This window comes from Porites lutea, chromosome 7 (genome assembly GCF_958299795.1).
Source record: "Porites lutea chromosome 7, jaPorLute2.1, whole genome shotgun sequence".
NCBI classification, from domain to species: Eukaryota; Metazoa; Cnidaria; class Anthozoa; order Scleractinia; family Poritidae; genus Porites; species Porites lutea.
The window spans coordinates 11191330-11209401 of NC_133207.1; the positions used below are offsets into that span (position 1 = coordinate 11191330).

General features: G+C 37.4%; 2 protein-coding genes across 2 annotated transcripts; one reads left to right on the forward strand and one right to left on the reverse strand.

The window, feature by feature from the left end:
* Positions 1-813: 813 nt before the first annotated feature.
* Positions 814-2151, forward strand: LOC140944442 (uncharacterized protein F54H12.2-like). Its single transcript, XM_073393585.1, has one exon. The coding sequence runs from the start codon at positions 814-816 to the stop codon at positions 2149-2151; it is 1338 nt and encodes a 445-aa protein (XP_073249686.1).
* Positions 2152-16853: 14702 nt separating this feature from the next.
* LOC140944444 (uncharacterized) lies at positions 16854-17648 on the reverse strand. Its single transcript, XM_073393586.1, has one exon. It carries the CDS (start codon positions 17646-17648, stop codon positions 16854-16856), a length of 795 nt encoding a protein of 264 aa, XP_073249687.1.
* Between the last annotated feature and the right edge of the window lie 424 nt (positions 17649-18072).

Below are 18072 nucleotides of genomic sequence, written 5' to 3' on the forward strand. Positions count from 1 at the left end.
TTTTTGGTAACATTGGATACCTGCTGGGATTTTCACCAGAAGAAATTATTTCTAATACCTCTACCGCTGAAAGACAAGTGCATTTGGAATACGGCTTTCACGACCTTTTCATTTACTGTGATCTTATTCAGTCACAATATGTTAGAGATGCATTGGTACCTTTGCTTCGAATTGTTCCTGTAGAAGGAAAGGTTGGGGAGCGAGTCAGTAAATCATTTTTGCGCCCCCAATATTTACCTGTCAGCAGAAAGCAATTTGAAACTGTCGAAGTCAATATAAAGACAGACACAGGGGAGTCTGTACCATTTGAGTTTGGGAGAGTGTTGTTAACACTTCATTTTCGTCAAAGTGCACCTCAATACTTTTAAAGATGAAAAAACTCCACACTCCAAATCACAAGTTGTACGAACAGTACTATGTTAATCAAGCCAAACAAAAAGGTGGGAGTTTACCAGCGTTTCACGGTGCTCGATTTCAGCATGGTTATGGACTAGGGTCCATATTCAGAGGTCTGTTTCGCTGGGCGATGCCTCACCTTCAACAGGGTGCTAAGGTGATTGGAAAAAAGGCTTTACAAACAGGTGTCAATGTCGTCCAAGATGAAGATAACATTAAGACAGCAGTCCACAAGGGCACGAAACAAGCCCTTGGTCGACCTTCTCAGAATTCATTGCAGACACAATCAGGAGCTGGCAAAAAAGCTATAAAAAGAAAAGGGCAAGGAACCAAAATCAGTTCGCCTCAAGGCAAGAAAGCAAAAACATCTCCGCAGCAAAAGAAGCCCAAAGAGAAATTTTCTTTCTGGAAGTAACTATGGCCTTTGTGCATCACGAGTCTCAGGAATGTACGAGATCAGAGTTGGATCTCTTTACGATTCCTGCAACACAAACCTCTATTATCTCCAAAGGGCAATGGATCGAGTACCACCCCATCAGTAACATCACGGACAGTGGTCCGATCGAATTTTATGTTTCGGGAACCGGAGATGAGTATTTGGACTTGGCACGTACTCAGTTATTTGTTAAAGCCAAGATCACAAAAGCAAATGGAACCGCCGTAGACGCCGATACACAAGTAGGTCCCGTGAACCTGTTTTTACATTCCCTGTTTTCCCAAGTGGACGTTTCCTTGAACGAGCGATTGATCTCTCCATCCACCAATACCTACCCTTATCGCGCCATGATCGAAACCTTGCTAAACTACGGAGAAGAAGCAAAAACAAGTCAACTTTCTATGGCCATGTTTTACAAAGATACCCCTGGAAAAATGGATGTTGCCAACCCTGTGGCTGCAGACGATGCTGCAAACAAGGGGTTAAAGGTTCGCTATGATTTCACTAAAGAAAGTCATATTGTGGATATGATGGGGCCCATTCATAGCGACATTTTCTTTCAAGACCGGTTGATGCTAAATGGAGTGAATTTAAGAATCAAACTGAACCGAGCCAAGAACTCGTTTTGTCTAATGTCATCAGCAGCCGCTCCAACTTTAAAGGTGGTAATCACAGAAACCATCTTGTTCGTTCGCAGGGTGAAATTGGCCTCCTCTATTATACTTGGCCATGCGGCTGCACTAAAACACTCCAGCGCCAAGTACCCGGTTCGCCGAATCGATTGTAAAGTGCTGTCTATTCCAAGAGGATTTAGCAGTTTTAACCCCGACAACATCTTTTTGGGTCACATTCCTAAACGAATCGTGCTGGTCTTAGTGGATACTCAGGCATATAATGGAACTTACAGTACCAACCCGTTCAACTTCAAACACCACAATCTAACTCAAGTGGGTGTCTGTGTGGACGGAGAGCAAATTCCTCGGAAACCCCTGTTCTTGAATTTTGACGAAGCTAGAGGTCAAAATGTAATAGCGGGCTATCAAAGCCTGTTCTCAGGCACTGGAAAGTTATCCCAAGATGCGGGTAATCAAATCAGTAGAAGCGATTATGGCTCTGGTTACACAGCCTTCTGCTTTGACTTGTCCCCAGACCACTGCTCAGGTGACCATTTTGAGCTAATAAAGCAAGGTAACTTGCGCGCTGAGCTTCATTTCAAGGAACCGCTGGCCAATACGGTTAACCTTATCGTGTACGCTGAATTCCAAAACGTGATTGAAATTGACGGGAACCGCAACGTGTTGTTCGACTACACAAACTAAAAATGGACACTATTCAACTGACCCTTATTTTGAGAAAGGATAAATTTACACGAGGTTTGTTTCAAGGCGTGTATCCCTCAGACCAGCTGCCTGCAAGTGTTTCACATTACCCAGCCCTGTTTATCGCCAATGTGGATACGAGTGACAAGCCAGGTTCGCATTGGGTGGCGTTTTATTTCACCAAGGAGCAAGAGGGAGAATTTTTCGATTCTTACGGATCACCACCCAACAAATATTCAGGAACATTTACTGCCTTTTTAAACAACAATTCTAACCAATGGACTTTTAATACTGTGACATTACAAAGCATCTATTCAAAAGTCTGCGGACATTACTGTTTGTATTTTGCTTTATATCGTAGTCGGCATATAAGTATGAGCGCTATTGTCCATCGTTTTTCTAAAAACACAAGTAAAAATGATAGTCTCTTAAAACGATTTATTGAAAAACATTTTCCTATAGGTTTTCCGAAATATCGTACTGATGTAAACAAGTAAAAAGAGCAAAAGCACAACACTAAGTTCAGTAAACAGACACCATGTAATTTCTTTTCAACACATTTTATTGAATTACAAAATAAAGTTTTGTGTTTCACAATAAAAAAAAGTCTCTTGTCATGATTTATAATCGTAACCATCGAACAGCCTGAGGGCGAGGACTCTCGACTCTGCGCCTCTGCTTTTTGACAGAAGATAACGTCTCAGGTGGGGTGGGTAGCCAACGCGAAGGACTTTCTGGGGTCTCCTCTCTCACTCTTGCTTTAAACTCTCTTATGGCACTCTGACGTTGGGGATTACGAACCAAGTTTTCGGGGACATTCATTCGCGCCAGGCCCCTCGCAAACACGGACCACCCCACTGGTTCAAATCCTTTTCGGTGACGCAATGTGTCGTTGACTATGTCGACCACATGAGAACCTGGGATTGGTTTGTTTTCATACAACAGCTCTCCTTTATCATTTCAGTGCAACACATCCTGGTGTTTTTTAATTTTATCCAACAACTGTCTAGCCCCAGTTTTGTAAATTTTGGGTACACTTTTCATGACCTCTTTCTCTACTGCTGTTGGAAGAGAATTATCTGGAGAAGCTTCCTCTGTAGACTCGGCGTTCTCAGCTGGTTTGGGGGTTTCTGTTGTTTTAGGAGTCGTTAACTTCACATGGAGAGGCTGGCCTTTCCGCTGATCGTAATAAGTCAAGTACCGTTGCAACACCTGATTGTAAAGCTTCGCCTTTTCCTCATCACCAAGTTGTTTACTTTCTAAAATATCCCCCATTTGGCTATCCAGATTTTTCAGAGTTTGTGTTACAGGTGGTGTTAATATCTGCTGGCGTTGCTGCAATCGTTCCAGAGTGTTTTCAGGAACGAGAACCATGCGTCTTGTATGATTCATCTTAACTAAGAAGCGAGCTCAACACTCGAAGAACGGGAGGTAGCAAAACACTTAAAAAGTTTCCTCCGTGTTGTATCAAGATTTGCTTTTTCTTGTTTAGCGGGGTACTCTTTTCAGCTAGAGCAGTCAAGGCTTTCTTGTGCTTAAGAAGTTTTCTCTTTGCCGGTTTACTGACAGGGACTGTTTCTTTAAGAACGTTGAATACACACTCACAAATGGTTTTTACTAAAGCGTCGTCGGCTGCTTTCAAAATTGCTTTACGTTGAGCTGGGGTACACTTGACGAGGAGCTTAAGAAAATCGTGGTTCTTTCTTAGTCGCTGGGCCATACTCAACTGATATCAATCACTACGATGGAGCTTTTTTATACCTTTCTGACATAGGCGAGCTGAGTCTCCCCTGGAAAATGTTTGTGCGCAACCGGAAGTCGGTAGGTGTTTCCGGTTTGAGGTCGCATAACAGGTAGCCATAAGGGCGTTTTGTCGCATCCTGAAACGCTTCTTGCATGTATTTGACATGACCGGGAAACATCTGTTTTGCCAAGTGACTGACTTGACTGCTATCTCGCGGAGACTTGAACATCACCAAATAATGGCAATTCAAACCCATGTCTCTCAGTTCTTTTCCCCGGTGAAAAATATTTTGAAGAATGAAAATAACGCTTAAATTTCGGTGATGACAGCCCTTAGTAAACAAATTGGTAATTCTTTGATCATTGCTAAGCTCCTGCATTAAATCGTCAATGACCACTAAATTCCGAATGGTTGGGTTTATCATAGATTCTAAATCACCAGGAACTCCTTCGACGAATGTGATGTTGGGAATAGTCCTTAGCATTTCATCGTAAGCCGGTTGGTATATTCCATAACACCAAATGATATTTTCAGGAGCTCCGTCTATTAATTCTTCTCCAGATTCCAACAGGTGTTTGACAAAATGACTTTTTCCACAACAAGTGGGGCCAGCTACAATAGCAGGAAAGGGGTGTTTCCACCTTGGGTCCATGTTGACAACTGACTGGTTCAGCTGCGTTTGCTCTTATTCATAGCGAAATGGTCTTTGGCGGAGTATCTTTATCATAAACTCGAACCATGTTGGTATTTTGTAATTTAGCAAACTGGAGCCAATATTTTCTCTCTAAGTCAGACAGCTCGTGTACCTGAGCCAAATGGTTTGCTAATCGAACTAAAAATTTAGAGTGACATCCCGGTATCGGGCAATAACGACATATACGCTTACCCATGATGTTCACGGTACGAAGGTTCGATATCAACTGAATAAAACCGCTAATGACACGAAGTTTATGACTATTGAGAACGGGCTACAGGGGCTACAGAGGCCACAAGGGCCTTGTATATCACTGTGTTTTTCCTTTCCGCGGGTGATTGAATCGCGCGTGGCGCACACACGCGCGCGCGGCTAGACAGACAACAAACCGTGTTTAGTATATTAAACCATATTTATTTACAAACTATGAACAAATGACATTTTTTTTACACATAAAGGAAAACTCTTTATATACAATGCGATACAGAGAAAAGTCGACCCCAAGCAAAGACAGAGAAAGCCCCATCTTGACAAAGACAGAGACAAACACACACCGACTCAAAATTTTAGTCATCATGAAGAAATTTTATTACTTTTAGAAACAAAGCTTATTTTGAATGTCATTAATTATCATGTCAAGGTCCATTGGTGTTCTTCTTTTCTCACGACTCTATCAGGACATTCTATTGTTTCTTGTTGATCACTGAAATCCTTCCATTTGAGCCCATTTGGTCGGTAGTATAGAGCGTATAAAATACGGCTTTGAAGATCATCACCCTGCTGGACAACATCAAGTTCCAGAGAAGCGAGGTAAATACTGGTCCACGACAATATTTGGCAGTACGCTTCCCATGATTTATCTAGTTTGAAGCCGAGAGCACTGCATATACTTTCGGTAGCGTTCAACATAGAATTCAGGTCAATTTGTTCCACCACTTCATCGTGGTAATACTTCCATGCGTCATCATCATCCATCATGAGGCAGGAATGTTGGTTTTGACTTGGGTGTTGAATAGCACAACCGTCGCAGTAATTCAGCTTTTCTTGTTGGATGAGTTTGTCAACCAAAGTCGCATAAGTCAGTTAGAACACATGTCCGATAAAACTGGCTATCCTTTGACGCTGGACAATGTTTCAAAGAATATTGGTGAGAGTTAAGACTTTTTTCCGAGCAAACTGAACTTTTAAGAATGAAATCATGATTGAACGGAGAGCGCGTTTGTATGTTGAACACATAATAGACTGTTCACTATCCAGTCAGGGTTAAAAGAGCCCTCTTTTTCTGAATCGTCTTGTAGTTTTTGCGACAGGTATTTCATAGGTTTGTCGATAGACAGAGAATTACAATTTCGCAAAGAAATACAACATGTTCTAGATGATTGTGGAACAACATTCCTTGACTTTTTTCGAAGTGGGAACTCAATGTCTTAATCGCTTATTTTTTAAAAAAGACAAAAGCTAAACGGCTTATTCTTAATGGCATTTTTTTTACACAATACCTGGTCTTAAGTTGAAGATTTTTGCATAATCAACCCGCGGCGTGTTTGTCCAAAGACAACTATGGCTGAGAAATAATTCTCTTATGGTGGTCCGTTTTCCAACAAACTACAGCTACAACGGATTGCATTTCAAAACGTATGGTGTGAGGAAATGACGGAGAAGCAGATTATGAAACCCACGTTGATCAGCAGAACTGCCATTATTACGCAATATCTACGATTATCCTGATGCCTTATTGGAAATGAACAATTTGTTCAAGCGAAGATTACAACAAAATATGTTAATTGTATCATCTGAAAAAGGACCTACCTACGAACCAAGATCTAAGTTACAGAGACAATTTGGTAGACTACACTTTAAGTGATGATGTAACCATTAGCCAAATCAGTTATCCTTTTGGATACCGAGTGTTGACAGAGTTTGTTTCTCTTTGGTAAAATTCACGATACAAATACACTTCTTCCGTAGATATAATTTGTTTTGCTTGTTTCTTCTCCAGCCGACGCAATGCAAACTGGTTCTGTCTTTTAAGGAGACTGTACTCTTCAGATAGGTCCTTCTGCAATTGATTTATTATGTCGACAAATCGATCTAAGTTAACTTTGTTTAGAGCTAACGGCGCCATTTTCATGAATACTAATACAACAGATGGCGCGAAACATTTTTTATACGTCAATAAAAACACGTTCTTTTTCCATCCCATATTACATAAATGTCGTCATTGCTCTTGCTGTTCTGTGATTAGTTCAAAGTACTGAATACGAATGAGCTCCATTGTTCGAATTGTTCTCTAAATCTTAAACAAAAGAATACTGCTCTTTGATTGGTTACTTGCCATATCAACCCCCTTTACTACTATTTTGGCTGACTTGAAGTTTTTAACTTTGCAAAATCCTGGATTCAAGATTTCGGCTGACTTGAAGATTTAAACTTTCCAACATCTTGAGTTCAAAATTTGGGTTGACTTTATGACTTTAGCTGTTTAAAATCCTAACTTCAAGATTTTTGCTGACTTCAACATTTTAGCTTTTGAAAACCCTGAATTCAAGATTTTAACTGACTTCGAGATTTCAGCTTTCCAAACACCTGAAATCGAGATTGTGGCTTATTTCAAGACTGTGGCTGACTTTGATTTTGGCTTTTGAAAAGCCTCAATTCAAGATTTTGGCTGACTTGAAGATTTTCACTTTCCAACATCCTGAATTTAAGAATTTCGTTGACTACAAGACTTTAGCTTTTAAAAATCCTGAATTCAAGATTGTGGCTGACTTCAAGACTTTAGCTTTCCAAATTCCTGAAAACAAGATGTTGGCTGACTTCAAGATTTTAGCTTCCCAAAATAGTGAATTCAAGATTTTTTGGAAAATCCTGATTACAAGATTTTGGCTTCCATCAAGTTTTTGGCCGAAATCAAGATTTTAGCTTTCCTAAATCCTGAATTCGAGACTTTGGCTAACTTGAAGATTTTAACTTTCCAACATCCTGAATTTAAAATTTTCGTTGACTTCAAGACTTTATTTTTTAAAAATCCTGAATTCAAGATTTTGGCTGACTTCCAGATTTTAGCTTTTCAAAATCCTGAATTCAAAATTTTCAGTGACTTAAAGATTTTAGCTTTGAAAAATCCTGAATTTACGAGTTTGGCTGAATTCAAAACTTTAGCTTTCCAAAATCCTGAATTCAAGACTCTGGCTAACTTGAAGATTTTAACTTTCCAACATCCTGAATTTAAAATTTTCGTTGACTTCAAGACTTTATTTTTTAAAAATCCTGAATTCAAGATTTTGGCTGACTTCCAGATTTTAGCTTTTCAAAATCCTGAATTCAAAATTTTCAGTGACTTAAAGATTTTAGCTTTGAAAAATCCTGAATTTACGAGTTTGGCTGAATTCAAAACTTTAGCTTTCCAAAATCCTGAATTCAAGACTCTGGCTAACTTGAAGATTTTAACTTTCCAACATCCTGAATTTAAAATTTTCGTTGACTTCAAGACTTTATTTTTTAAAAATCCTGAATTCAAGATTTTGGCTTACTTCCAGATTTTAGCTTTTCAAAATCCTGAATTCAAAATTTTCAGTGACTTAAAGATTTTAGCTTTGAAAAATCCTGAATTTACGAGTTTGGCTGAATTCAAAACTTTAGCTTTCCAAAATCCTGAATTCAAGACTCTGGCTAACTTGAAGATTTTAACTTTCCAACATCCTGAATTTAAAATTTTCGTTGACTTCAAGACTTTATTTTTTAAAAATTCTGAATTCAAGATTTTGGCTGACTTCCAGATTTTAGCTTTTCAAAATCCTAAATTCAAAATTTTCAGTGACTTAAAGATTTTAGCTTTGAAAAATCCTGAATTTACGAGTTTGGCTGAATTCAAAACTTTAGCTTTCCAAAATCCTGAATTCAAGACTCTGGCTAACTTGAAGATTTTAACTTTCCAACATCCTGAATTTAAAATTTTCGTTGACTTCAAGACTTTATTTTTTAAAAATCCTGAATTCAAGATTTTGGCTTACTTCCAGATTTTAGCTTTTCAAAATCCTGAATTCAAAATTTTCAGTGACTTAAAGATTTTAGCTTTGAAAAATCCTGAATTTACGAGTTTGGCTGAATTCAAAACTTTAGCTTTCCAAAATCCTGAATTCAAGACTTTGGCTTACTTGAAGATTTTAACTTTCCAACATCCTGAATTTAAAATTTTCGTTGACTTCAAGACTTTATTTTTTAAAAATTCTGAATTCAAGATTTTGGCTGACTTCCAGATTTTAGCTTTTCAAAATCCTGAATTCAAAATTTTCAGTGACTTAAAGATTTTAGCTTTGAAAAATCCTGAATTTACGAGTTTGGCTGAATTCAAAACTTTAGCTTTCGAAAATCCTTAATAAAAGACTTTTGCTAAGTTCAAGATTTTACCTTTCCAAAATCCTGAATTCAAGACTTTGGCTTACTTGAAGATTTTAACTTTCCAACATCCTGAATTTTTTAATTTTCGTTGACTTCAAGACTTTATTTTTTAAAAATCCTGAATTCAAGATTCTGGCTGACTTCCAGATTTTAGCTTTTCAAAATCCTGAATTCAAAATTTTCAGTGACTTAAAGATTTTAGCTTTGAAAAATCCTGAATTTACGAGTTTGGCTGAATTCAAAACTTTAGCTTTCGAAAATCCTTAATAAAAGACTTTTGCTAAGTTCAAGATTTTACCTTTCCAAAATCCTGATATCCAGATTTTGGCTGACTTCAGTAGTATAGTACACGGCGGTACCGGACCACTTTTCATATTTTGGATCTGACCTTGGGATTTCGGCTGATGTCTGCATTTTGGTAACCGGTTTTGGGCGGTTTGGACTGGTTATTTTCGCTAATTGATTGAGCAAAATGATCTTGGCTTAAAGATAAGCCGCCTCTATATAGTAATGAGTATGAGTGAGCAACTAGAGTACTTGTGTGATATTCTTATCTGGCAAAATAATGTCATCTGCAAATCAATCTCTAAAGAGCAATTCAATGAATTGGAATTATATAAATATTTTAAGGAAACGGCACGAGAGATTAAAAATTTTAAGAAAACTTTGTGACATGACAGTTTGCCTGCCGAGCCACCAATGACCAGAGAGGAGCAACAAGAGCAATACCAGGAGGAGGAGTATGATAAATTAGTTACGCGATTCGAAAACATCAAGCAAAAACGACAACAGGAAATTGAGAATGACAAAAAATGGAGCAAAATGAATAATGAAAATGATGAAATAATTAGCAGACTGAATCGGTTAAAACCGGTTGAGCCGGTTGTGGAGCCAGATCCGGATATAGAATATTTTGACAAAATGGATGAATTAGAGCGGGAACGTGATGAATATTTCGAGGAAAAGGATTGTTTTGATAGAATGGACGAATTGGAGCGGCAGCGTGATAAATATTTTGAAGAAAAAGATAGACGGGAACGGGCTAAATATTTTGATAAGCGCGCAAAAATCAAAAAACGGCGAAATAAATAAATAATTGGGTAAATGAGGGTGGTCTAGACCAGTAATAACCGGTTTTAGTTAGTTAATTAGTTAGTTAGTGGGGAATAGTTGTTGCAACAGCTCGGTTGGAATACCTTCTAAATCAGCTGGGTTAATAATTTTGGGATCAAGCTTGATACTAGGGGGCGGTATATCTGATTTTTTAGGTCTTTGGGGTATTGGTCTTGCCAGGGTAGCTAGCTGTTTCAGTGATGGTGGGTTATATACACAGGATTCTCTAATAATTGGTCAATTAATTTATCATCAACACGTTTCCTTGATACGGAGCTCCGTTTACTTCCCTGTTTAGTTAATAAATGAGGAAACAAATAATGGTAATCGAGAATTAATTCTATAATCTGATTTTTCTTCATGCGCGTAACAGCTTATCGGCTTTCATCTTAATTATTTCCTTCTTGAGCTCTTTGGAGGTAAATGTATTGAGGTTATTACGCAATTGCATTAATTGGAGTTGTTTTTGGCGCTCTTGCTCCGCCAAGTACTCTCTAATAATTTGGTCAGCTTCTACAGTATTCATATACTAATTAATTAGATAATCTGTGGATGACCCTGTAATGGGTTTTTAGTGTGTCCTTATTAAGGAATTGTTTGATACAATAATTTCAGGGTACTCTGATGCCTTTCATATAATCATGGATATTCATGCAGATTCTATCATAATCATTACTGAGCACAAAAGCATAGCCATTATTAACATACTTTTTCTTCATCTCCTTTTGTGCTTCTTATACATGATAATTATTAGTTGGTGATTTGAATTCAGTACAGACGCCCTTATAATCTTTGTGATAATCAAGTATCATCAAATCACGCTGACACGGGTGTAACCTTTCTTATATGAATCGAGGCGTTTGTCATCAGTATCCTGATTTTCACCCAGACCGGCTACTAATATAGAATCTGGATAGTACTTTCTTATAAGGTCCACTACTTTATAATAGAGGTCAGTCTCATTGCCAGTCATAATCATTTTATTCCAGGGACTATCAAATAGTTTGTATTTACCGTATTTGCGGATTGATGGAAGGACTTGCGACGTTACCCAGTGTTTGAACTTTTTCGCAGCTTCTAATTTAGAGGATAATACAAGGGAGTAAAACCCAGATTCATTTACGAAAGTATAGTAACGATTCTGTACTTTGGACCTACCGTCCACGTTTTGTGGACGCCAGCTAATCAGTTGTGTATCCTCGTTATCAACATGCTTTAATAATGCATCTCTTGTTTTACTACAACCGAGGATCTCAGTAATTTCTTTTCCTCGGAACCAAACATTTTGCTTACTATCAATATATGAAGTCAGCTCGATATTCATATCTTGATTGATATACTTCTTTTCAATCATACTTACCATATATATAGGTTAGATAATTATTATCATACAGACCAATAAACATGGTAAGTAGGATAGATAAAGAAGTATGCTAGGCCTGAGGTGCCGTTTCAGCACCTTGGACCTGACACCCCGTTTTAGGGTATCAGCAAAAGCTGTCTTATTTGTTGACCCGGCGTTTCACCGGGGCAATAATCTGGGTTGAACCCCCGTTTCAGGGGTACAACAAATTAACTGTTTGTGGTTACCCTTAATCATTCTCCTCCTCTTCCTCCGTTTCATAGATCGCACTTAGGACGCCGGTTAATGACATTTCTACTGTTTCCAGTTTTTTGGATATTAATTTCTTGTGGTGTAATGTCGCAATCTCTTCTTCCAATTTTTGGATTTTAGTGTATAGTGCATTAAGCGCGGTTTCCTTACTCTGGATTTTAATATCAAGCTTTCTTATATGATCGTCCATATAAAATATTAGTTACATAATTCTTGTAAGCTGCTCAGTGGAATCCTATAACCCAACCATTTTACCAGAGCTTGTTTCTTCTTATAATCCCCCCGAATGACCTTTTCAATGCGAAATACATCCTGGTTTGCTGGTAGTAATTCAGGCTCATAAAAGCAGCCTCGTATTTCCTCATTATTGAGATCCTTTAATCTATAGGTAATTGGGTTTGTCGATTAGATTTTATCGACTAGGAGTATCTACTCTGTCCAATTAGGTGTGTACCCTTTATCGAACACTTTTCTTTTGTACTTGCTTATCCTAACCTTATCACCAATCTTGAATTTGGGCTTAGATGACAACTGCTTCATATCACCATACAGATTGTAATACACAACACTTTCATTCTTCTTTTAACTAGCTTCTGCAGGTGTCATTTTAATGGAGCTGCGTTTAGTGTTATTATACTGCTCCAGTATTTTTGGTAGTATGCCTAAATATATGGTATTACCCTGGACAGTAAACTGCGTCCACATTTTGGTTTTAATTGTACGGTTCCATCTTTCACATACACTAGATTTTTCCTCATTCTCAGTTGAATGTAGTTTTATTCCATTCTTTTCCAACAGTTCTTTCATATTTTTGTTATAATATTCTTTCCCTTTATCAGTCCAAAGATATTGTGGTTTACGTCCCTCTTTGAAGATGGTTTGGAATGCTTCTGTGACAGTCTCCCCTTTCTTATCCTTCAAAGGGACAATCCAGCCATATTTGGAGAATAGATCTAGTACTATGAGGAGGTATCTGTAACCCTTGTTCCATTTTCTGAACTGTTGCATTTCAACAAGATCTGAGCACCGAATTTTGTCAATACCGTTTGTAATAATACGCCGCCGAGTAAAGTTGCGCTTTATGGGTTTATGTAATTCGTCCGCTAATTGCTATTGCCAACTAATAGCCGACGACTTTTCTAGTTTAAACCACGACCGAGTTTCTTTTTCAATTTAATAGTATTCGTAATAGCTCTTTCCGTTAATGATTGATTTGGAAATTGTTCAATTGCATCTATCATTTTTTGATCCGCTGAATGCTTATCAGATAATTACAGAGCATTACTGTAATCAATATCGTGCTGTTTACAAACTTGATCCAGTCTATTTATTCCCTCATCACCTCGAGCTAATCTTTCCTCTAACCTAGTATTTGGGCCGCAATAATTATACTTTTTACCTTTCCATGTTCTCATACGAAATTCAAGAAGCCATTTTTGGTTTAATACATTTTGAATATCCAAAGCACCTCCATCAAGATCTTTCCGGTTTGTTTTGTAGATCAGTAGCGGTTCCTACAGCGGTGTCAAATAATTCGCTCCCTGCTTGAGAGGGCCCAGTTAGTTTCCCTTCTTGACAAATTTGAACTTTTTTATTGCGCATTCAGCACAAGTGCACCAAAACATAAGTCTACCATTTTTGTTCTACACATTTGTTTGTTTGTTTTTTTCTGTTTAACACAATAGGACTTCACCATTATTACATATGTATGTTATATAATTATTGTTTAATCACAATCGCTACTGTCTGGAACATAAGTATCATGGCTGCTATCTGACTCATAATCACTCTCACTCAAGGGCTCACAGTTGCAGCACTCGAAACATCCATATTGATTCACATAATGTGGAGTAACTTCTTGACAATAAACACAGAACTTTTCAGTCATCTTATTGTATATGGATTACATAAAATAGTTGATCAGAAATTGGTGATTTATCATTTGATCTGTGAAACTGAATTTGGGGTTGTGTATAACGTCTAATAATGATTTACCCTTTTGTCTTTCCAGGAGATAATATAAGCACCAATAACCAGACAATACACTGTCTCTCTCTTGTATTTCATCAGATGAGTACACCATTTTTTCCCCGCTTGTTCACAGATAATTTTTGATCTCATTGGGCATAATTAATCCGAATGGATCAAAATAAATGTTTTTAATTAATCAATTGTGCTATTTTATCCTCGTTGACCTTTTCGAAATATTTTATCCACACCGACACTGGCTAATCCTGATAACGCGCCTGTTGCAAGTGGTGCAATAGCCTTTTTGGCTAGAGGCATGGCCATAGCTAGCAATTTGCTTCCTAAACTGATTAATGATCTCCACAAACTACCGCCCTGTTTAACAGCCTTTCTGATTTGTGTTTTTTATATTTTGATATCCGCCCCGGTACCCTGGTTCATTGCTTTTTTCAATTTATTGATCTGAGATTTTGTAAGCATTAATTCATGTGATCCGGATAACTCATTTCTGGCTAATCTGATTGTTATTGCTGAATTATTATTGTAAGCTCTCGAAAGCTTTTCCAATTGTCCTATACTAAGTGACACACGATAAGGATAATCTTTTGTCATTGCTTGTATATAATATCTGTTACATAATTTTAACCATATTCGATTTACGATCTGAGTATTATTTTGCCATCTTTTTGTATTAGTTCAACATCCTGCTCATATAATGTTAATGCGTAAATTGAGTAGGCTGTTGCGGTTTTTCCATATAGCTCATATTTGAATGTCAGTTTTGTAGTGCCATCCTTAATGTCCATTTTCTGTTTTGTTAGGTCGAAATATAAGAATGGAAATCGGGTAATAAAATTAGATTTATTGAGTAATGACCCCTCACCGGATTCATTATTTTTGTGGACATACCTTAATACATCCCCGTAAACACGGGTATATCAATAGTTGGTGTGTAATGTATCTCAGGGTATTCGTCACCGTTTCCAACTTCCAGGTGACAATTGGATAAGGTCCTTGGGTCAGTTGATGCAGAGAATGTGTTCTACAAGAATTAATTCTCTGTCTGGGCATCGATATTCGCGTCATTAATTATGAACACAAATACGTGTCGGGGTTTCGGAATGCCAGTTGATATTCTGAAATGCCCCGCTCTCTGGCGGCTGCTATTTCATCTTTCAATATTCTCTCTCAAGTAAGTCCATTGGTGTGTTTTGAGGTATTGGCTCATGTAGGATGATTGGCCCTCCCTGTTAAAGGTTATTTGCGGTACATACAACTGCATCCTGGTGATAACCACTCTACAATCAGCCCCGGCTCGCCAAATTAGATTACCATCTGACTCAATCTCAAAATCATCTCAACCCTTGTATTTGGTAACAGCTCATCTTCTAAGATTTCAAAGAATGAGTATCGGTTCAGTGGTATTTCTGTATTTACTGTAGATGAGGTACCTAGGTGTGCTTTTCGAAGGGCAAAACCCTTATTGTAAGCTGCTCTTCTTTTGGCTAACTGATTTGTGCCACTGACTTGGAATTCCCGCTCTTCCGCATTTCTGGATGTATCAAGGAAGAAAAACCCATTACTAGCTGTCTTATCGGCGTAAGCCGGACTGTAGTCAAGTAAGTTCTTAATATTAACCGCGTGATTTGCATCATTACAATCGTACACTTTCTTGCCATTTAGCTTAATATCAAAATGTTTCAAGAATGAGTACGACCCATTTACAATTCCATTGTGATCTGCTACTGCAATGTTACCTCCATTAGCCAGCAAGACTACTTTAAAATTGATGCTAAATCGAGCATTATACCAGTCAAATGGTGTAACCTCACCACTGTTATCAACAACAAATCTGTAGCCATCTTTCTTTTGGTGAGCATTATTGGCGACAGTTGTATTTAGTGCTGTTTCTAGGTCAAAAATAACATCTTCATATCGTTCAACATACTTTGGATCCCTAAAAGATTTCATTGTATTAATAGACGAGATAAATCTTCTCATCCGGCCTCCAGATAATAATTCATTTACCCTCTCATTAATGTCATAATCGCTTAGCTCTTTTGATTGTGGCTTTTTTATTGGCGATGTCGCTACCGGTGTTTTTGTGTTTTTATTCTTTTTGCTTAATAACTGAATAATTTTATCGCTGGCCTTCTCGCCTGCATATTCACCAGTCTTAGTAGCAGCTTTCTGAAGGGCTGTTTTGGTCGCAGTTTTAGCAGCCTCTTTCATCGTCTTTCCAAATAGCTTTCTACCAATCGTTTTGAAAACATCGGTAACAACACCTTCACCATAAATGTGCTTCTTAACGTATCTACACGTTTTAACATCATAACGTTTCTTGAATTCTGATTGTTTCATGTATATTATTTGGTTAGATTATTATGCTGGTTTGGGTCGCAATATTAGGGTCATAAACCAATCGATCTTATTTAGACCAATTGGTCGCCCCAGTGAGTCTGTAATATAAAACCTCATTTGTGAAATATTAAGCTGCGAAACGTCATTAAACAATAGTCTTCTGGGTTCAAATGTGAATGGGAAACTTCTTGTCAAATTGTCAGTTGGAATGGCGGCTAAGGTATTAGTATTAACACCATTCAATATGCTGTTCGTAATGGCATCGATATTGATATAGATCATATCAATGGAATTTGTCATATTGGGAAGAATTGTCCCATATTCTGTTTTCTTCACAATTTTCTCTGTGAACCCAATCAACTCCCCAAATTTACTGTTTCTCAGATCCAGTTGGTAATTGTTGTCAATCTTAATGAGGATCTTATATGTTGACAATACGAATGTTAGGTTAATGTGGTATTTGTCACCAGTTTTATCTTCGGTGGTAAGATGACTTTTCTTTTTCATGTACTGGTGGAGATAGTCATTAAGATCTGAGTACGTATACATTCCATCAATACATTTGACTGTTTGCCATGATGTGCTACCATCAGTTGAGTATTTTATGTGGTTATTTTGATACAGATTTAAAATATTATGCCAACTGTAAGTCATTGTAACCTTATCCAATGCTATTTCGTGTGTCATATCATTTTGGAGTTTTCAGAACTGGATCAAATTTGATTATGAAATCTTCTGCTTTATTCTGTCCGATTTTCTGTCTATTAACAGATGATATATGGATTGCTCTTTCTTGCATTTTATTATTAGATTACATATTCCTTCAACAGACTATTAAGCTGGGTGTTATTTAGAACACCTAATTTGTTTAGTGTGTGAGCAATTTTGGAAAATTCATCTTTGACGCCATTATTTCCAGCCAATATGGATCCACCTAACAATTCCAATCTGTCCAGTAGGTCAGCTGGATTATTATAATAAACAACACCTGAGCCGATTTTTTTATACTTATTACTGGTTCGATGAATTGGAATATCGCTTATTCTATTCAGGTCGTCAAATACCATTATTGATAATGGTGAATACTTCTTTTTACTATTGAACCTCTTGGTCAGCAGATCAAGGGTATCAAAGTCCACTTGCTTATCATATACTTTCTTACCATCCTTATGAGCAATTAGTTTAAGCTGGCCATAAAGTTTGGGAACGTCAATTATTACATTTCCGTAAACACTAGTATCAGGGTTAATCTTATAAGCATTCCTCTTTTTTTGTGTGTAAATACCCTTCCCCACTTTCAACGTTTTTGTACCCTCCTCTATAATGCCAATTCTTTGTCGGTACTTTCTAATAATCTCAATTTCTTCATCATACTCAACAATTTCATCCTTATTTTTCTTTCTGGCAGTTTTTGTTGTGCTCAAATGGGCTGTTTTCCTGCCTAACTCCTTATTCATTTCACCAGAATTATCCAGAATTTGTTTTGCATTATTTGGTTGTTTTAAGGTTTGCAAAAAAGTGTCAGCCGGTAATGGCAATTGCTGGTTTTGTATGAATGTTAATTCTTCTTGTGTGAATCCTTTATTCATATCAGCTACCATCTTGGGTGCCACCTCACCACTCGGGCTTGGTAATGCTAATCTTTGAACTTGCCCGGCGTATGGGACAACTTGTTTACTAACATCTCTTAATTTACTGATCTTCTCTATCTCCTTATCAAACTTTTCTGTTAGAGGTTTCAAGTCCTAGGAAGTCTTTTCGTAAACATTCTGCTTATTAGTTCGGACTTCCTTTATAACATCCCCTAAAACAAGCTCAGATTATTGGCAGAGTTATTGGGATATATGATCCGATTACTAATGAAGAAGCCAAGCTGTTAAAAGCAAATGGATTTCATGTAAGGGACATAACTGAATAATTAAATAGTAGTGGATGGAAATACCTAATATACTATTATAAAATGGGAATTTTTAATCAGCAACCTAATTATCAATCATACTCAAAAGGAAAACAAGGAATTACTGG